The sequence below is a fragment of the Silene latifolia genome, chromosome 4, assembly GCF_048544455.1.
Source record: "Silene latifolia isolate original U9 population chromosome 4, ASM4854445v1, whole genome shotgun sequence".
Lineage (NCBI taxonomy): Eukaryota > Viridiplantae > Streptophyta > Magnoliopsida > Caryophyllales > Caryophyllaceae > Silene > Silene latifolia.
Genome location: NC_133529.1, coordinates 960340 through 982142, shown reverse-complemented (window position 1 = coordinate 982142; position 21803 = coordinate 960340). Strand labels below are relative to the sequence as shown.

Below are 21803 nucleotides of genomic sequence, written 5' to 3'. Positions count from 1 at the left end.
TAATCGTGAAAAATGTATTAATACTCGTTATCCGAAGTTGAAATCGAATAGTTTAACTCCTTAAAAAAACTGGGAGAAAAATAAACAGGGTCCGGTACAACTTCCCGAACGGCTCAAATTGAAGTGTGTATAAATACACGGTTTTTCGGGATTCCAGGGTACCGGAAAAAAATTCTACCTAAATCGCGCAGAAAGTTCCTCGAGTCAGATAAAGCGGCCACGCAAAATTTGAGTAGTAACGGAAGACATTTGGGGGTGCCGGTATGCCATAAATCTACATTCGTCGAACCTCGGATAATCGTGAAAAATATATTAATACTCGTTATCCGAGGCTGAAATCGAATAGGTTAACTCCTGAAATGACCTCGGACGCGTGGAAAAAAAAACTGGGAGAAAAATAACAGGGTCCGGTACGACCTCCCGAACGGCTCAAATTGAAGTGTATAATACACGGTTTTTCGGGATTCCAGGGTACCAGAACAAAATTCTCCGGAAATCGCGCAGAAAGTTCCTCGGGTCAGATAAAGCGTCCACGCAAAATTTGATTAGCAACGGAAGACATTTGGGGGTGCCGATATGCCATAAACCAGCATTCGTAGAACCTCAGATAATCGTGAAAAATATATTAATAGTCGTTACCTGAGGCTGAAATCGAATAGGTTAACTCTTGAAATGACCTCGGACGCGTGATAAAAAAACGGGAGAAAAAGAAACATGGTCCGGTTCGACCTCCCGAACGGCTCAAATTGAAATGTATAATACACGGTTTTTCGGGATTCCAGACTACCGGAACAAAATTCTCCGGAAATCGCGCAGAAAGCTCCTCGGGTCGGATAAAGCGGCCACTTAAAATTTGAGTAGCAAAGGAAGACATTTGGGGGTTCCAGTATGCCATAAACCAGCATTCGTGGAACCTCGGATAATCGTAAAAAATTTATTAATACTCAGTATCCGATGCTGAAATCGAATAGGTTAACTCCTGAAATGACCTAGGACGCGTGATAAAAAAAACCGGCAGAAAAAGAAACAGGGTCCGGTACGACTCCTCGAACGGCTCAAATTGAAGTGATACACGGTTTTTCGGGATTCCAGGGTAACGGAACAAAATTCTCCGGAATTCGCGCAGGAAGTTCCTCGGGTCAGATAAAGCGACCACGCAAAATTTGAGTAGCAACGGAAGACATTTAGGGGTGTCGGTATGCCATAAACCAGCATTCGTCGAATCTCGGATAATCGTGAAAAATGAATTAATACTCGTTATCCGAGGCTGAAATCGAATCGGTTAACTCCTGAAATGACCTCGGACGCGTGATAAAAAACCGGGAGAAAAAGAAACAGGGTCCGGTAAGTCTTCCCGAACGGCTCAAATTGAAGTGTATAATACACGGTCTTTCGGGATTACAGGGTACCGGAACAAAATTCTCCGGAAATCGCGCAGAAAGTTCCTCGGGTCAGATAAAGCGGCCACGCAAAATTTGAGTAACAACGGAAGACATTTGGGGGTGCCTTTATGCCATAAACCAGCATTCGTCGAATCTCGGATAATCGTGAAAACTGAATTAATACTCGTTTTCCGAGGCTTAAATCGAATAGGTTAACTCCTGAAATGACCTAGGACGCGTGATAAAAAAATCGAGAGAAAAAGAAACAGGGTCCGGTAAGACTTCCCGAACGGCTCAAATTGAAGTGTATAATACACGATTTTTCGGGATACCAGGGTACCGGAACAAAATTCTCCATAAATAGCGCAAAAAGTTCCCCGGGTCAGATAAAGCGGCCACGCAAAATTTGAGTAGCAAAGGAAGACATTTGGGGTTGCCGTTATGCCATAAACCAGCATTCGTGGAACCTTTGATAATCGTGAAAAATGTATTAATACTCGTTATCCGAGGCAGAAATCGAATTGGTTAACTTCTGAAATGACCTCGGACACGTGATAAAAAAACTGGGAGAAAAAGAAACAGGGTCCGGTACGACCTCCCGAACGGCTCAAATTGAAGTGTATAATACATGGTTTATCGAGATTCCAGGGTACCGGAACAAAATTCTCCGGAAATCGCGCAGAAAGTTTTACGGGTCAGATAAAGCGGCCACGCAAAATTTGAGTAGCAACGGAAGATATTTGGGGGGTGCCGGTATGCCAAATACCAGCATTCGTCGAACCTCGGATAATCGTGAAAAATGTATTAATACTCGTTATCCGAGGTTGAAATCGAATAGTTTAACTCCTTAAATGTCCTCGGACGTGTGATAAAAAAACTGGGAGAAAAAGAAACAGGGTCCGGTACAACTTCCCGAACGGCTCAAATTAAAGTGTGTATAAATACACGGTTTTTCGGGATTCCAGGGTACCGGAAAAAAATTATACCTAAATCGCGCAGAAAGTTCCTCGAGTAAGATAAAGCGGCCACGCAAAATTTGAGTAGTAACGGAAGACATTTGGGGGTGCCGGTATGCCATAAACCTACATTCGTCGAACCTCGGATAATCGTGAAAAATATATTAATACTCGTTATCCGAGGGTGAAATCGAATAGGTTAACTCCTGAATTGACCTCGGACGCGTGATAAAAAAACTGGGAGAAAAATAACAGGGTCCGGTACGACCTCCCGAACGGCTCAAATTGAAGTGTATAATACACGGTTTTTCGGGATTCCAGGGTACCAGAACAAAATTCTCCGGAAATCGCGCAGAAAGTTCCTCGGGTCAGATAAAGCGTCCACGCAAAATTTGAGTAGCAACGGAAGACATTTGGGGGTGCCGATATGCCATAAACCAGCATTCGTCGAACCTCAGATAATCGTGAAAAATATATTAATACTCGTTACGTGAGGCTGAAATCAAATAGGTTAACTCCTGAAATGACCTCGGACGCGTGATAAAAATACTGGGAGAAAAATAAACAGGGTCCGGTACGACCTTCCGAACGGCTCAAATTGAAGTGTATAATACACGGTTTTTCGGGATTCCAGAGTACCAGAACAAAATTCTCCAGAAATCGCGCAGAAAGTTCCTCGGGTCGGATAAAGCGGCCACGCAAAATTTGAGTAGCAACGGAAGACATTTAGGGGTGCCTATATGCCATAAACCAGCATTTGTGGAACCTCAGATAATCGTACAAAGTGTATTAATACTCGTTATCCGAGGCTGAAATTGAATAGGTTAACTCCTGAAATGACCTCGGACGCGTGATAAAAGACCAGGAGAAAAAGAAACAGGGTCCGGTACGACCTCCTGAACGGCTCAAATTGAAGAGTATAATACACGGTTTTTCGGGATTACAGGGTTCGGAACAAAATTCTCCGGTAATCGCGCAGAAAGTTCCTCGGGTTAGATAAAGCTGCCACGCAAAATTTAAGTAGCAACGGAAGACATTTGGGGGTGCCGATATGCCATAAACAAGCATTCGTCGAACCTCGGATAATCGTGAAAATTGTATTAATACTCGTTATCCGTGGCTGAAATCGAATAGGTTAACTCATGAAATGGCCTCTGACGCGTGATAAAAAAAACGGGAGAAAAAGAAACAGGATCCGGTACGACTTCCCGAACGGCTCAAATTGAAGTGTGTATAATACACGGTTTTTCGGGATTCCAGTTTACCGGAACAAAATTCTCCGGAAATCGCGCATAAAGTTCCTCGGGTCAGATAAAACGGCCACGCAAAATTTGAGTAGCAACGGAGGACAATTGGGGGTGCCTGTATGCCATAAACCAGCATTCGTGGAACCTCGGATAATCGTAAAAAATGTATTAATACTTAGTATCCGAGGCTGAAATCGAATAGGTTAAATCCTGAAATGACCTCGGACGCGTGATAAAAAAAACGGGAGAAAAATAAACGGGGTCTGGTACGACCTCCCGAACGGTTCAAATTGAAGTGTATAATACACGGTTTTTCGGGATTCCAGGGTACCAGAACAAAATTCTCCGGAAATCGCGCAGAAAGTTCCTCGGGTCAGATAAAGCGGCCACCCAAAATTTGAGTAGCAACGGAAGACATTTAGGGGTGCTGATATGCCATAAACCAGCATTCGTCGAACCTTAGATAATCGTGAAAAATATATTAATACTCCATACCCGAGGCTGAAATCGAATAGGTTAACTCCTGAAATGACCTCGGACACGTGATAAAAATACTGGGAGAAAAATAAACAGGGTCCGTTACGACCTCCCGAACGGCTCAAATTGAAGTGTAAAATACACGGTTTTTTGGGATTCCACGGTACCGGAACAAAATTCTCCATAAATCGCGCAGAAAGTTACTCGGGTCAGATAAAGCGGCCACGCAAAATTTTAGTAGCAACGGAAGACATTTAGGAGTGCCTGTATGCCATAAACCAGCATTTGTGGAACCTCAGATAATCGTACAAAATGTATTAATACTCGTTATCCGAGGCTGAAATTGAATAGGTTAACTCCTGAAATGACCTCGGACTCGTGATAAAAAACCAGGAGAAAAAGAAACAGGGTCCGGTACGACCTCCCGAACGGCTCAAATTGAAGTGTATAATACACGGTTTTTCGGGATTACAGGGTTCGGAAAAAATTCTCCGGTAATCGCGCAGAAAGTTCCTCGGGTCAGATAAAGCGGCCACGCAAAATTTAAGTAGCAACGGAAGACATTTGGGGGTGCCGGTATGCCATAAACAAGCATTCGTCGAACCTCGGATAATCGTGAAAAATGTATTAATACTCGTTATCCGTGGCTGAAATCTAATAGGTTAACTCATGAAATGGCCTTTGGCGCGTGATAAAAATATCGGGAGAAAAAGAAACAGGATCCGGTACGCCTTCCCGAACGGCTCAAATTGAAGTGTGTATAATACACGGTTTTTCGGGATTCCAGTTTACCGGAACAAAATTCTCCGGAAATCGCGCATAAAGTTCCTCGGGTTAGATAAAGCGGCCACGCAAAATTTGAGTAGCAACGGAAGACATTTGGGGGTGCCTGTATGCCATAAACCAGCATTCGTGGAACCTCGGATAATCGTAAAAAATGTATTAATACTTAGTATCCGAGGCTGAAATCGAATTGGTTAACTCCTGAAATGACCTCGGACGCGTGATAAAAAACCGGGAGAAAAATAAACGGTGTCCGGTACGGCCTCCCGAACGGTTCAAATTGAAGTGTATAATACACGGTTTTTCGGGATTCCAGGGTACCAGAACAAAATTCTACGGAAATTGCACAGAAAGTTCCTCGGGTCAGATAAAGCGGCCACCCAAAATTTGAGTAGCTACGGAAGACATTTGGGGGTGCCGATATGCCATAAACTTGCATTCATCGAACCTCGTATAATCGTGAAAAATGTTTTAATACTCGTTATCCGAGGTTGAAATCGAATAGGTTAACTCCTGAAATGACCTCGGACGCGTGATAAAAAACGGGAGAAAAAAGAAACATGGTCCGGTTCGACCTCCCGAACGGCTCAAATTGAATGTATAATACACGGTTTTTCGGGATTCTAGGGTACCGGAACAAAATTCTCCGAAAATCGCGCAGAAAGTTTATCGGATCAGATAAAGCGGCCACGCAAAATTTAAGTAGCAACGGAAGACATTTGGGGGGGCCGGTATGCCATAAACCAGCATTCGTCGAACCTCGGATAATCATGAAAAATGTATTAATACTCTTTTTCCGAGGCTGAAATCGAATAAGTTAACTTCTGAAATGACCTCGCACGCGTGATAAAAAGCCAGGAGAAAAAGAAACAGGGTCTGGTACGACCTCCCAAACGGCTCAAATTGAAGTGTACAATACACAGTTTTTCGGGATTTCAGGGTACCGGAACAAAATTCTCCGGAAATCGCGCTGAAAGTTTCACGGGTCAGATAAAGCGGACACGCAAAATTTGAGTAGCAACGGAAGACATTTGAGGGTGCCGGTATGCCATAAACCAGCATTCGTCGAACCTCGATATTCGTGAAAAATGTATTAATATTCGTTATCCGAGGCTGAAATCGAATAGGTTAACTCCCGAAATGACCTCGGACGCGTGATAAAAAATACGGGAGAAAAAGAAACAGGGTCCGGTACGACCTCCCGAACGGCTCAAATTGAATACACGGTTTTTCGGGATTCCCGGAACAAAATTCTCCATGAATCGCGCAGAAAGTTCATCGGGTCAGATAAAGTGGCCACGCAAAATTTGAGTAGCAACGGAAGACATTTGGGGTTGCCGGTATGCCATAAACCAGCATTCGTCGAACCTCGATAATCGTGAAAAATGTATTAATATTCGTTATCCGAGGCTGAAATCGAATAGGTTATCTCCCGAAATGACCTCGGGCGCGTGATAAAAAATACGGGAGAAAAAGAAACAGGGTCCGGTACGACCTCCCGAACGGCTCAAATTGAAGTGAGAAATAGTTATCGTTGTCCCATATACCTTTCAAACACAACGATGGTATAGGCCAATTTTGGAATTTAACACTTGAGTCCAGGCCCATGGCCGTGAGTCAGGTATGGCACGGCCCAATAAATTTCCGGGTTGGTATGGCTCATGGCATGAAGAGCCATGCTTGGTAGTCTCATCAAGGTTTTCGGAAAAATTTCAGGCCTAACTAGTAACAAAACGATTATCTGGGTCATACACATGAAAAAGAAAGCTTTGTTTTTTCTGACTTAATTTCAGTTCAGCTTAATTTTATTCAGTCTAACTTTATCTATTCTCAAATTAAGTAGTCGTTTGGTTCACCATGGGAAGATAGAATTTCCGGGAAGATTAAATTCATGTGAAGTTGAAAATCATGTGAATTGTAGAAATCTTGTTTGGTTGGATGTGGGAACTTGAATTCATGTGGAAACTCCCACTTACCTAGGGGGGCTAGGTAAGTGACTTCCTACATTATGTAGGAATTGGAGTTCCATAGGGAGTTCTACTTCCCATGAATTGGGCAACTAAACAAACCTTCATTTAGCTACTTCCCATGATTTTCCAATTCCTATGAATTTGGAAGGCAACCAAACAACCCCTAAGTCTTTCTTCAGCGTCATTTAATTCAATTTAGTTCAGTTTCATTCATTTAAGTTCGGCTCCTTCCAGCCGAAAAGAACAAGACCTAAATACACTTCGTAAATACAAGAAGGTTTCCTCGTAACCCCCAAATAGTGATAGGACTATCTTCTTTGTTTATAAAATAGTGCACTCCCTTCTCATTTTGTTAATGCGGCATTGAAATGTGGATAAATTATTACATGAGTTCGATTCTCAACACTCCCCTCACATATGAAGACCTTACTAAGATTAGGATAAGCACCCAAAACAATAATATTGTGTGACAAAAACACTAATCATTAAAAATAATAATAATAATAATAATAATAATTGGTAGTAATCAAATAACTGAATCTCAACTGAATGGATCGTGATACATGCATTTATTTTACGTCATTCATAAGTTACTTTAATAATAATAATAATAATTTCCAAATACCTTAACCAATTCAATAGCTATTGCTTGTGTAAGAGGAGTAATGTACTTGATTAAAAATAAGACATTAATTGTTAACTTCAATTTGAGACATTCGAGAGGATGTGCCATTTTATGTTACTTTTTCTGCCATTATTTCTAACACGTGCCCGAGAGATCATTTCATGAGTTACCGTATTCAATTTCAGCCATAAATAACAAGTTATTTATTTTTAAGGAGTTCTCTATTTCGTCCGAGACTCGTTCATCGCGTACCGACACCCTCAAATAGTCAAATATCCTTTATTGCAATTTGATACGGAGTAATGCTTTTAACAGAAGAATGACATTGCAAAAGCTGTTGTTGAACAAGCTGGAAAATGTAAAACAGATTTGCATACAACGAACATAAATTGGTTGGGGAATTTGAGTACTACTACCATTCTGGAAACCATGACATTACCAACTTAATATAAAAAAAAAACTATGGACCCCATATTGCGCATGAGTAACAAAATTCATACACAGTTTAAAAAGTAATTCTACTATATACAGCCATATAAGAGTGTGATTAATAAAATAGCTAATTCCCTCGAGGCCTCGAGATCTTCAATAGACCGACTAATCCTCGAAACTAAACTACTTATCAGCAAATGAGTCACAGTGAGACTTGCCAGCAACTATGTATTCCTGAAAGACGTTAAACAAAAGCAAGATCAACACATTCCTTCTTGAAAAAAATAAACACGGGGACAATAAGTATATCGAACTTCATGTTTGAGGATGCATAATCTAAGTTGACTATATATGCTAAGTCTATCGAATTTCATGTTTGAGGATGATAATTTTTTAAATAAGAAAGGCAAATCCGTTTAAAGATTGAAGAGTCAAAAGAAACCCCACTTAGACAGATGCGATAAGCCTTCTTTTGCTAGTCCTCATGCACTCTGCTTTGTCTCATCTATAATGGACTCATTTAAATTTAGAAGGATATGATGCTCGTCTTAAACAAAAATCTATGGGCTTTGGCCTCTCAATATAAACATCAGAGACTTGCTCTCACGTAAGGTAAATCGGATATTGTTTCTCAAAAGTCATAAGAAAGCCACTCTACCTGGTTTTTCTCAGGCTCATCCATCTTATCCTTCAGCTTCAAAGCCCTCTGCGAGAAATGATTCCTTGCTTTCTGCACAACAAAACGAACCAAGGGCAACGAACAAACATTAGTCGTAATATTCACGACGTTACATTAACTACATGAATGGATTATGTTTAAAAGCAACGGATTAACGATTTAGCATCAGGCATTTCAACCTCCTGTTAGAATAGGGCCCAAAAAAGATTTAGGCGGCCAATAAATACGGATTCAAAAGCTAGAGAAACAGCACGGAACGAAAAATATCAAAAAAATGGGTGGATGCATATCATGTATTATAAACAGCATTTATTGTCCTAACACATGACACCAGCGAGTAAGTACGGGCCATAATTACTCTACCTGTTCTTTCTCAACCTCAGCCATCTTCCCCGTAAGATCCTGATCCTTCCGCCTGTAAAGTTTCTGCAGAACAAAATCCACCAAACGGAAATGAATAAACATTAATCATAATATTGACGAAGTTAAAGAATTACATAAATCAATCACATTAGCGGCCATAGTCAAAAGAATACAAACTCAATCTCAAGCTGGAAACAATGCCAAAGGGTGATTAATGTTTTAGCATCAGAGAATATACAACAATAATGTTTAAAAGCAATGGATGAGCCAACCTCAACGGATTCAAACCATGCCATTAAATCCTCCTGTTAGAATAGGGCCAAAAAAAGATTTAGACGGCCAATAAATGAGCATTCAAAAGCTAGAGAAATAGCACAGAACGAAAAATATCAAAAAATGGGTGGATGCATGTCATGTTTTGTAAACAGCATTTATAGTCCTAACACATGACACAAGCAAGCAAGTACAGGCAATAATTACTCTACCTCTTCTTTCTTAACCTCAGCCATCTTTCCCGTAAGATTCTTTCCCGTAAGATCCTGATCCTTCCGCCTGTAAAGTTTCTGCAGAACAAAATCCACCAAACGGAAATGAATAAACATTACATTAATCATAATATTGACGAAGTTAAAGAATTACATAAATCAATCACATTGGCAGCCATAGTCAAAAGAATACAAACATAATCTCAAGTTGGAAACAATGCCAAAGGGTGATTAATGATTTAGCATCAGAGAATATACAACAATAATGTTTAAAAGCAATGGATGAGCCAACCTCAACGGATTCAAACCACGCCATTTTATCCACCTGTTAGAATAGGGCGAAAAAAAGATTTAGACGGCCAATAAATGAGCATTCAAAAGCTAGAGAAATAGCACAGAACGAAAAATATCAAAAAATGGGTGGATACATGTCATGTTTTGTAAACAGCATTTATAGTCCTAACACATGACACAAGCGAGCAAGTACGGGCCATAATTACTCTACCTCTTCTTTCTCAACCTCAGACATCTTTCTCGTAGGATTCTTTCGCGTAAGATCCTGATCCTTCCGCCTGTAAAGTTTCTGCAGAACAAAATCCACCAAAAGGAAATGAATAAACATTAATCATAATATTGACGAAGTTAAAGAATTACATAAATCAATCACATTGGCGGCCATAGTCAAAAGAATACAAACATAATCTCAAGTTGGAAACAATGCCAAAGGGTGAATAATGATTTAGCATTATCAGAGAATATACAAAAATAATGTTTAAAAGCAATGGATGAGCCAACCTCAACGGATTCAAACCATGCCATTAAATCCTCCTGTTAGAATAGGGCCAAAAAAAGATTTAGACGGCCAATAAATGAGCATTCAAAAGCTAGAGAAATAGCACAGAACGAAAAATATCAAAAAATGGGTGGATGCATGTCATGTTTTGTAAACAGCATTTATAGTCCTAACACATGACACAAGCGAGCAAGTACGGGCCATTATTACTCTACCTCTTCGTTCTCCACCTCAGCCATCTTTCCCGTAAGATCCTGATCCCTCTGCCTGTAAAGTTTCTGCAGAACAAAATCCACCAAACGGAAATGAATAAACATTACTTATAATTTTGACGAAGTTAAAGAATTACATAAATCACTCACATTGGCGGCCATAGTCAAAAGAATACAAACATAATCTCAAGTTGGAAACAATGCCAAAGGGTGATTAATGATTTAGCATCAGAGAATATACAACAATAATGTTTAAAAGAAATGGATGACCAACCTCAACGTATTCAGACCATGCCATTTTATCCACCTATTAGAATAGGGCCAAAAAAATGATTTAGACGGCCAATAAATGTGGATTCAAAAGCCAGAGAAATAGCACAGAACGAAAAATATCAAAAAATGGGTCGATGCATGTCATGTTTTGTAAACAGCATTTATAGTCCTAACACATGACAAAAGCGAGCACTCTTACCTGTTTTTTCTCAACCTCAGCCATCTTTCCCGTAAGATCCTGATCCCTCCGCCTGTAAAGTTTCTGCAGAACAAAAACCACCAAACGGAAATGAATAAACATTACTCATAATATTGACAAAGTTAAAGAATTACATATATCAATCACATTGGCGGCCATAGTCAAAAGCATACAAACATAATCTCAAGTGGGAAACAATGCCAAAGGGTGATTATGATTTAGCGTCAGAGAATATACAACAATAATGTTTAATAGCAATGGATGAGCCAACCTCAACGGATTCAAACCATAGCATTAAATCCTCCTGTTAGAATAGGGCCAAAAAAAGATTTAGACGGCCAATAAATGAGCATTCAAAAGCTAGAGAAATAGCACAGAACGAAAAATATCAAAAAATGGGTGGATGCATGTCATGTTTTGTAAACAGCATTTATAGTCCTAACACATGACACAAGCGAGCAAGTACAGGCAATAATTACTCTACCTCTTCTTTCTCAACCTCAGCCATCTTTCCCGTAAGATTCTTTCCCGTAAGATCCTGATCCTTCCGCCTGTAAAGTTTCTGCAGAACAAAATCCACCAAACGGAAATGAATAAACATTACATTAATCATAATATTGACGAAGTTAAAGAATTACATAAATCAATCACATTGGCAGCCATAGTCAAAAGAATACAAACATAATCTCAAGTTGGAAACAATGCCAAAGGGTGATTAATGATTTAGCATCAGAGAATATACAACAATAATGTTTAAAAGCAATGGATGAGCCAACCTCAACGGATTCAAACCACGCCATTTTATCCACCTGTTAGAATAGGGCCAAAAAAAGATTTAGACGGCCAATAAATGAGCATTCAAAAGCTAGAGAAATAGCACAGAACGAAAAATATCAAAAAATGGGTGGATACATGTCATGTTTTGTAAACAGCATTTATAGTCCTAACACATGACACAAGCGAGCAAATACGGGCCATAATTACTCTACCTCTTCTTTCTCAACCTCAGACATCTTTCTCGTAGGATTCTTTCCCGTAAGATCCTGATCCTTCCGCCTGTAAAGTTTCTGCAGAACAAAATCCACCAAAAGGAAATGAATAAACATTAATCATATCATTGACGAAGTTAAAGAATTACATAAATCAATCACATTGGCGGCCATAGTCAAAAGAATACAAACATAATCTCAAGTTGGAAACAATGCCAAAGGGTGATTAATGATTTAGCATCAGAGAATATACAACAATAATGTTTAAAAGCAATGGATGAGCCAACCTCAACGGATTCAAACCATAGCATTAAATCCTCCTGTTAGAATAGGGCCAAAAAAAGATTTAGACGGCCAATAAATGAGCATTCAAAAACTAGAGAAATAGCACAGAACGAAAAATATCAAAAATGGGTGGATGCATGTCATGTTTTGTAAACAGCATTTATAGTCCTAACACATGACACAAGCGAGCAAGTACGGGCCATAATTACTCTACCTCTTCGTTCTCCACCTCAGCCATCTTTCCCGTAAGATCCTGATCCCTCTGCCTGTAAAGTTTCTGCAGAACAAAATCCACCAAACGGAAATGAATAAACATTACTTATAATTTTGACGAAGTTAAAGAATTACATAAATCAATCACATTGGCGGCCATAGTCAAAAGAATACAAACATAATCTCAAGTAGGAAACAATGCCAAAGGGTGATTAATGATTTAGCATCAGAGAATATACAACAATAATGTTTAAAAGAAATGGATGACCAACCTCAACGTATTCAGACCATGCCATTTTATCCACCTATTAAAATAGGGCCAAAAAAATGATTTAGACGGCCAATAAATGTGGATTCAAAAGCCAGAGAAATAGCACAGAACGAAAAATATCAAAAAATGGGTCGATGCATGTCATGTTTTGTAAACAGCTTTTATAGTCCTAACACATGACAAAAGCGAGCAAGTACGGGCCATAATTACTCTTACCTGTTTTTTCTCAACCTCAGCCATCTTTCCCGTAAGATTCTTTCCCGTAAGATCTTGATCCCTTCGCCTGTAAAGTTTCTGCAGAACAAAATCCACCAAACGGAAATGAATAAACATTACTCATAATATTGACAAAGTTAACGAATTACATATATCAATCACATTGGCGGCCATAGTCAAAAGCATACAAACATAATCTCAAGTGGGAAACAATGCCAAAGGGTGATTATGATTTAGTATCAGAGAATATACAACAATAATGTTTAAAAGAAATGGATGACCAACCTCAACGGATTCAGACCATGCCATTTTATCCACCTATTAGAATAGGGCCAAAAAAATGATTTAGACGGCCAATAAATGCGGATTCAAAAGCTAGAGAAATAGCACAGAACAATAAATATCAAAAAATGGGTGGATGCATGTCATCTTTTATAAACAGCATTTATAGTCCTAACACATAACGATTTAGCATCAGAGAATATACAAGAATCATTTTGAACAGCAATTGATGAACCAACCTCAAAGGGATCATCGACATTCTGCAAATCTTCATTAGAAAGCAACTGCAGATCTTCATTAGCAAGAGTCTGTTACAATAAGAGTCAATATATAACTGCAGAGGATAAGAATGCAACTAACTAATTATGAAAGGTTAAAGATATCTATTATGTCCTACCGTTGTGCAAGCAGTTAGAATTTAGAAACAAAGAAACTAAGTTACAGGAAAGGAAATGAGAAAGATTATCCTTCTCCACATTAACTTTTTAAGGAAAAAAACACATAGCCAACCAAAAAGAACCAAAGACCATTATGTATTCTTGTTTTTATGTTTATAATTCCGTCAAACTGGTAAGTGAAGACGGTGAAACGGTAAATCCATTAATATGCTATGGTGCTCAACTCGGGTACGATGTACAAATACGGGTACGAATACTTGTGTCCGACACTAGGAAGTCATAAAATTAAGGATACGGAGACACGATAAACTAGTGGATACAGCAAGTTTAGGACATCGTCAATGTATCCAATTTTTTATTAGGACACTGTCAACGCATCCATTTTTCATATTTATATTAGCAAAAAATCAAGTAAAAGTAGTAAATAGTCATAGAAAAATGAAAAGTTAGAACACACTAGCTCGTACGAATGGATATTTAATAAAGAGCATGCTTTGAAAAGTCAAAAGAATTCAATAAAGTTGAACAAGTGGAAGGTTTTTAAAAAGAGAGTTAAAAGGCTACCATGCATTGAGAACCTAAAAGTATTAAACAATTAAATAAATAAAGACTTGAAAGTACAAAAGGATATTATGAAGTAATAAAGCTAGCACGACTACATAACACCGATGTCCGCCATCCCCACACCATATTCGACGCCGGAAATCTAACTATGTCATATCCAAGGCGAAAAGGTACGCAAACTGTTCTTCAAACTGCAACTCCTGCGATTTGAACTACCCAAGGGTCCAATTTTTCACAATGGAGACCGGACACGATTTTCGTGTCCGTATCCATGTTGTGTCGTACGGACACGGGTAAACCGGGGTAAAGTGGAGAGTCCCAGCACCATAGTTAATATGTTGAATACATATGCCAAGTCTATCAAATTTCATGTTTGAGGATGCATAATTTTCGGATAAGCAAGGTTTTGGACAGAATTAAGATTAAAAAGAACAAATAGCACCACACTTCGATAGATAAGACAAGTCTTTTGCTAGTACCTACTACCTAGGCATTCTGTTTTTGTCCCATCTATCATATTTAACCCATTTTAAGTTGCAGACGCATATGCTCGTCTAAACAAGAATTTTTGGTCTTTTGGGCTCTCAGTATAAACATCAAAGAATTGTTCTCATGCAAGGTAAATCAGATATTGCTCCTCAAAGGTTATAAGAAAGCGACTCTAACTTCTTTTTCTTAAACTCAGTAATCTTATCTTTTGTCAGGATAGGGCCAAAAAAGACGATTAGACAGCCAATAAAAGTAGTTGCAAAAACTAGAGAAACAGGTCGTAACAAAAAAAATATCAAAAGTGGATGCATGTATAATGTATTATACACAGCATTTATATTACTACGGGATGACACAAGTGAGCAATGACACATAAGGTCCTTTACGAACATATAAACAGCATATGCTTATTTGTCGATTCACAAAGTAACTAGCACAATAATAGTTTTCATTACTGGGCAATCAGTGTGAAAATCCAGTATATGGGTCTTTTACAAACCCTGTTTTTCTTTACAGGTTCGGACTGTCCTCTAGACCTCTACGAATGAGGATACAGCTAACTGTAGCAGCAGCAGCATTCAGGTAAAGTATCAAAAGAATAAAGAAACTGGAAGAAAATTAGAATGCAAAATAGTAAAAGAACTCAAGATGCTTATTCATAATCAGCTTTGAAACTCTCGCGGATCATTAGAAAGCAACTCTTACCTGTTTTTTGTCAAACTTGGTAATTTTTTCCTCCTGTCAAAATATAGCCAAAAAAAAGATTACAACAGCCAATAGATGTAGAATGAAAAATATCAAAAGTGAATGCATGTGTTAAACAGCATTATATTACCAACATATGAACGAGTGAGGAAGTACAGGTCATAATTAGTTATCAATTTACAAAGTAACTAGCACAAATTTATTTTCCCATAATATGCTAACAGAGGTTACAGTGTTGTATCCAATAGTTTAGGGTTTTTCTGTATGATACTCTTCCTGTTTTTCAAATTCAACTTGGTACCCCTACTTTTGTACAAATATAAAAGATACCCTACACTCAATCAAAATTTCTAAAAATGCCCTAAATGCTTTAATCCGCCACTTTCAAATGTTTATTTTTTATGATAATTGGTTCAAGTGTACTTTAAAAACGAGGGCTAACACGAAAAATTTAAAAAGCATAATGGTGTAATGTAGAAAAACCCGATATTTTAACTAATAGTGTTCACCTTAACCTCTCCACAACTTACGGATAACATTTCTAGTTTAACAAATAAGTAAAAGTAGCATTTGTTACTCAGCTATTATTGACTCAAATCTATTGTGAAAAGGTCCTCGAGTTTGCAAAAGTATTTTTCATTACTAGGCAATTAGTGGGAAAATTCAGTATATGGTCCTTTAAACCCTACTTCTTTTCATAGGTTAAAGTCGTCCTCAGCAAATGATGAGTCGTTCACCTTTGGGTCCGAGTTCCATCGGGTCAATGATGGGTTCTAGTCAGTTATAGTTTATGTCGGATCATCATCGGGTGTCAGTCAGTTTATATCGAGTGATCCGTTGAGTGAGTCAATATTGGGTCACAGGTCGGGAAGGTATTGGTCTATCCCCGGTTTCAATTCACCCAATTTTCAGGTTTTATCATGTCGGGTTTTCGGTGGTTCCAGTCGAGTCAGCTTTAGCAAACTCTATCTATAACTGAGGATACAGTTAATCACAGAAGCAGCAATATAGCAGGTAAGTACTTAGAGAAAGGCAAACAGAAGTTAGAAACAACCGCTTCAAAAACATGAGAGGAAGCTCCCAATATCTATGCTAGGGAGTGTTCAATCACAAAAGCAAAATCAAGAAACATGTTTGAGAGGGTGAGAAGTTAAAATAAGATGTCTGACAATCACCAGTTTAACAGTAAACCTAGAAAAACTAAAACAACAATACATCCATTCCAGCAACCTTAGCCCTCTGCCGGAAACATGAAAAGCATCGCTTTCAAAAGACTCGAGGTGTAAATTGCATTAAGATACAACTACTTTACAATAGATGAGGCTCAGGCGATTAGGTTCGCCATTTACTCATGTCATTTTGCAAAGCCAAAGAATAGGTAGTTTCCTATGAATTAATGAACTGGGTGCAACTTACAAAAATGAATTTAAGGAACGGAGCAATAGAAACTGGAAGCAAATTAGAATAACGAGTCTAGTAGTAAAAATAGTAGAATTGCACCTCATTCATGATTAGCTCAGACAATCCTCGCTGCTTGTCTATCTTATCGTACAAAATCTGAACCCTCATGAAGGAATGTTTCTTTGCTTTCTGCAGACCAAAAAGAACCAAAGTGAAAGGATAAATAATACTCCTACCATTTAAGACGTTGCGTAATTACATAAATCACATTGGAGATTTGGTGGTCATAGTCACAGTCTAGGGCTGTACCTGTGTGGCCGTGTCAACCAGATCTGACACAGATCCCGTTACGGAATCCGTATTGGATCCGGCAGGTGACATGCTGACACTCCTACTGGAGTCTACCAGAAAATGGTTGGGAAGATGTAACCCATCAAAAGAAACTAGCTTACCTTGTCGTTGCCGAGCACTTGTTACAATACACGGCTAAGCCGGCTATTTTAGCGGTGGACATTTTCAGTCACGTGAAGGTGGATGGAGGCGGCTTTAGTATTTTCGTAGGGTTTCTACTGGTGAAGGGTTTTGCATGGGTCCTATTATGTTAGGCTTTCTACTTAAATGCTGTAAACAGGCAGTAAAAACTAAAAAGTTACGTTACCACTAATTGTTTAATTCATGCGCTAATAGAGAGGGTACAAGTAGCCAACAAGCATTAAATGCCTCTCATCCATTTACACAACACATGCTAGTCCACCAAACATCAATTCATGCTATTTATTTTGGTTCTTCTATACTGAATTGTGAATTACAAATTACAAATGTCAACTAATAACCTTTTTTTACAACATATAAAAATATTTAGTCCATACTTGGTATTTTGTTTTTATAAATTTTAGACTTTTAGCTGTGTCCCCGCACCCATGTCCAAATTCTGGACAGGGTCCCCATGTCTCCAAATTTTGATTTTGGAGTACCTGATTCTTGGATCCTTACGAGTATCCAACATCCGTACCCCAAGGAGTCTGAGCATCACAGGTCACAGTAATTACAATCATCTCGATTTATCATCAGATAATATACAACAATTACGTTCAAAAGCATTGCATGGGCCAACCTCAAAAGCTTCATTGGCACTCCGGAAATTTTCTGTGAAACTGGGTATTGTCTCAGCCATGTTACGCATAAGATCAGAGATAGTACGCCCCTGAAATTAAGCATACAAAAGGCTGAGCATTGTTGTCGCGAAACTCATATCATTCAAATTAATACATTACATAAGTACATAACTGACATTGGTGATTTGGTGGACATAGTCAAAGTATTTAAAAACAACAACTCAAGTTGGACACATTACCAAAGCGTGATTAGCAATTTAGCATTAGAGAATATACAACATATATGTTCAAAAGAAATGGATGGGCCAACCTCAAGAGCTGCATTGACACTCTCGAAATTTTCTTGCAAACTAGCTAATTCAACTGCACTGTTCCAATTATGATAATGTCCCTGAAATTTAGCATAAAAAACCTTTGACCATTGTTGTTGATCATTCAATGTGTTACATAATTACATAAATCACATTGTTGTTGTGAGTAGTACATAGACAGTGTATTTACAAACATCATGTCTACTGCAGCTGCCAAAGAGTGATTGACGATTTAGCATCACAAAACATACAACAATTAAGCTAAAAATCAATGGATATGCTAACCTCAAGAGGTTCATTGACACTCGGCAAATTTTCGGTCCAACTGTCTACTACAGCTGCCATGATAAGCTTGATACCCTGAAATTTAGCATAAAAAATTTCGTGAGCATTGTTCTGTGAAAAACTACAAAACATTTACCTCACTGTCAAAAAGGCTCCGGTCTAGGGAAAGAAAACGGGGTAAAATGGTACTTTCCACCATATATACCCATATTCGAAAGCACCCATTGCAGCCGGAAGTATAATTTAATCAGCGTTCAACAAACAATTGAGACCGAAAGGAGTATTTGAAACGTGACCAAAAGAGGGTAAAACTTTAAATTGACCCCGTAATGATGTACATAGTTTTCACATATTCTTGTGTAAGGGACCCTACTAATAACAGAGTACTTTATGGGTTTTAATTTTTAAGGGCTGTTTAAAAGTTAGCGGGATCCTTTTTACACAGTATAAGTGTAAAAACACCTTGAAGAGATCAATTGGGAGAGAGCAAATCAGTGGTTAGAGTTCCCGTTATCATTTCCTAACAAAGACAAGGTCTCTTTCCACTATTTTTAAATTGAGAGGTTGACATCTATAGAAAAAAGTATAAAATTAAAAGCATCTAGAAGTGTTAATGGAAACTGGTAAACATTACAGAAATTGACATTATAGGTTAACTAAAGCAAAAGGCTACATGAATACTTCATTGAATAAAACATTAAACAATTGAAGAAGCGCAAGTAGGGGTGATAATGAAACGAGGCAGCTAGCGAGCAACTAGAGCTCGGCTCCGTCAAGGCTCGGTCAAAACTCTGCTCGTGTGAGCTCGGCTGGGGCTCGGTCAAAACTCGGCTCGTTTGCTCGTTTGAACTCGGCTGGGGATCGGTTCTAGTGGTTAACGAGTCAAGCCGAGCTAATTATATAAGATATTGATCATATTTTATAAATACATTTCGTAATGATTATATAGTCATATACTCATATCACACTTATCAAATGTCTCATTTATTTTCCAAATACTTGGCAATATATAACCTTCAAGCCTTGATATTTGGCTTGAAATTGAAAATATCGGGAAAATAAACGAAAATTCAACAACCATATATAGGATCGAGTTGAGTTGGAGAGGGGCTCAAGCTCGTGTTAAAGCTTGATTATGAGCAAAAACAATTCAAGTTCGGGAAAGCTAGAAGTCGACTAGAGCTCGAGTTTTGCTTTATGAGCACAAGCTAAGCAAGGCGAAGCTCGTGCTCGTCTCGTTATCACCCATAAATGTGTAAGCATGCAAAGTAAAGGAATCTTATGTCTAAGTGTACGGACTACAGCAAAGTCACAAACGCTTTGAAAGACCAAACTATTAAAAGCAATTTCAATGTTGCAGCTCAACCCCAACAATTACATAGTACCAACTACGACTTTAGAAAACGTTCAATTTTTTTTACTACTGTATGATTTACTCTACAATGCATCATATCTCGTTCGTTATAGTAAAAACCTTCAATTTCAATGAATCCTCAATTCCCACTTTCCAATTCCCCTTTCCCACAATTCCTTAACCCCTAATCAAATTGCAACCACCACCACCTCCACCGCCGTAAATCCCTCTTCCCGATTTACCCAATTCAATTTCATCCCTCAAAACCCTAATTCAATCATCTAATTCAACTCTCCAATCTCTCTCATCATCCCTTCCTATACTCTCCCCACCTTCAAAATCCCCGAATTCAAAGAATCTGATCAAAGGATTAATACAACATTAAGAGGGTAACAATCACAGAAAGACAATTAAGGATTCGACATTAAAACGAAGCAACACGAAGACACACAAACGATTGAACATTCAAAGAAACGAATGGAAGGTGAAAAACGTTGTACCGCTGTTTTAGCTTCAACTTTACAATGACGCAGCGACCCCGGAGCTCCGATCTGCAAAAAAAAACAACGAATTGAAGGAGAAAACAATTGAAGGAGGCGCCGATTTAAGGAGATAATCAGATAGATTCTTTGATCTTACCACTTTTGAAAGAGAGATTTGATTAGGGTTAAAGGATGTGATTCCGGAAGAGAGAGAAGTACTGTTACAGTGGTACCAGATTTTTCAGGCTTTATAATGTAATTTGCGGGCTTGGTCACAGATCCCCTACGGGCCCTATCTATCTATAAACCTAAAAATATTTAGGGGACGTTTGGTTTGCGCGTGGGTATTGATTTGGAATTACGAATGATATCGGGGATATGGATTTATAATTTAATTCCTCGTGTTTGTTTCAGTTTTGGGTTGAACTTAATCAGAGTTTAAAAAATCTAAAATATATAATTAAAAATAATTATTTTTTATATTGAAAAATCACGAAAATAAAGATTTAATCAAATAAATGTAAATAAAATACATTTAAAATGTTTCATATAAAAAAAATTAATGGTTTTTAGTTTTATTATTTGATACCCATGGGTATCTATCTCATACCCACCTCCCCTCTTTGGTATGAGAAACTGATACCTCATGGGTTTGAGATATGAGTATGAAACCCCTATTTTTGTCAAACAAACACCCAATATGAGTTAAAATAAACACCCCTTTAGGGGATTGTGATTGGCTGTTGAATTTTAGGAAAGAACTAGCTTTTCTTCCCGTGCGTTACAGGGATATTAAAATAATGTGTGATAAATTTCACAATAAAATGGAATATAGACATATAGTACATTGTTCATGTCTAAGATTTTATATATGCTGCATGACCAACAAATAATTTCCGTTATCATAATATTGACGTAAGAATAAAAGAGTGTTTGAATAATAAAATACTTTCTTTTTTTAGAAAATAAAACCAATATGAAGTTTATATATATATATATAGTGGGATCCGGTGAGAACGATCACTCGGTGAGAACGGTGAGAACACATATTAACCATAGGATTAGAGTCAATCTACTGGTCATTATTAAATCAAACTACCTCACACCACTCTTGAGTCAACAAATTCCTAAGACTTGTCCTCTCACAAATCTCACAACAACCGACCTGCTACTGGCGGTATCACCGGCGCACCGATGAATCGAAAATACCATTGACTCCTCACGGCCATCGCTGTCGCAGCCCACGCCGCTTCTTTTTCCGTCTCTCGTCTTCTTCACTCATTGATGCCCACGACCAGACATCACCTAAATCCTTATTGATCTAGTCGCTGACGAGTCGGTGATGTCTATATCATAACAGTCGGCTAATTAGCATCTCCATTATCAATTATTATAGTTGTATTCATTATAATTCACGTAAAAAAAATGAAGAATTTGAATACATTAATCTGCAGTCTTCAGCGTTTGATTCCTTCTAGTCTGCTCTTAATGAAATTTCCAAGGTTATTTGCACCAAAAGTGGTATGACAATCTCTTAATTGAAAAGTTGGAATACACAACTCATGTG

General features: G+C 38.3%; 1 protein-coding gene across 27 annotated transcripts; it reads right to left on the bottom strand.

The window, feature by feature from the left end:
* Nucleotides 1–7797: 7797 nt before the first annotated feature.
* On the bottom strand, nt 7798–20501 carry LOC141652466 (uncharacterized). Of its 27 annotated transcripts, none has more exons than XM_074459938.1 (28): nt 20394–20501; nt 20255–20305; nt 18401–18475; nt 18115–18195; nt 17804–17893; nt 16789–16878; nt 15289–15321; nt 13372–13440; nt 13136–13168; nt 12851–12928; nt 12636–12668; nt 12365–12427; nt 12153–12185; nt 11866–11943; nt 11653–11685; nt 11361–11438; nt 11148–11180; nt 10877–10939; nt 10679–10711; nt 10408–10470; nt 10195–10227; nt 9905–9982; nt 9692–9724; nt 9400–9477; nt 9187–9219; nt 8915–8977; nt 8531–8602; nt 7798–8106 (listed from the first exon to the last, which is right to left on the bottom strand). In XM_074459938.1, exons 3-28 carry the CDS (start codon nt 18458–18460, stop codon nt 8056–8058), a joined length of 1485 nt encoding a protein of 494 aa, XP_074316039.1. In that variant the 5' UTR covers nt 18461–18475; nt 20255–20305; nt 20394–20501; the 3' UTR covers nt 7798–8055. The 27 variants fall into 27 exon arrangements, with proteins under 27 accessions (XP_074316039.1, XP_074316066.1, XP_074316040.1 ...); XM_074459965.1 differs by having other exon boundaries at nt 13372–13445; nt 15293–15321; nt 20394–20496; XM_074459939.1 differs by lacking the exon at nt 13136–13168.
* Between the last annotated feature and the right edge of the window lie 1302 nt (nt 20502–21803).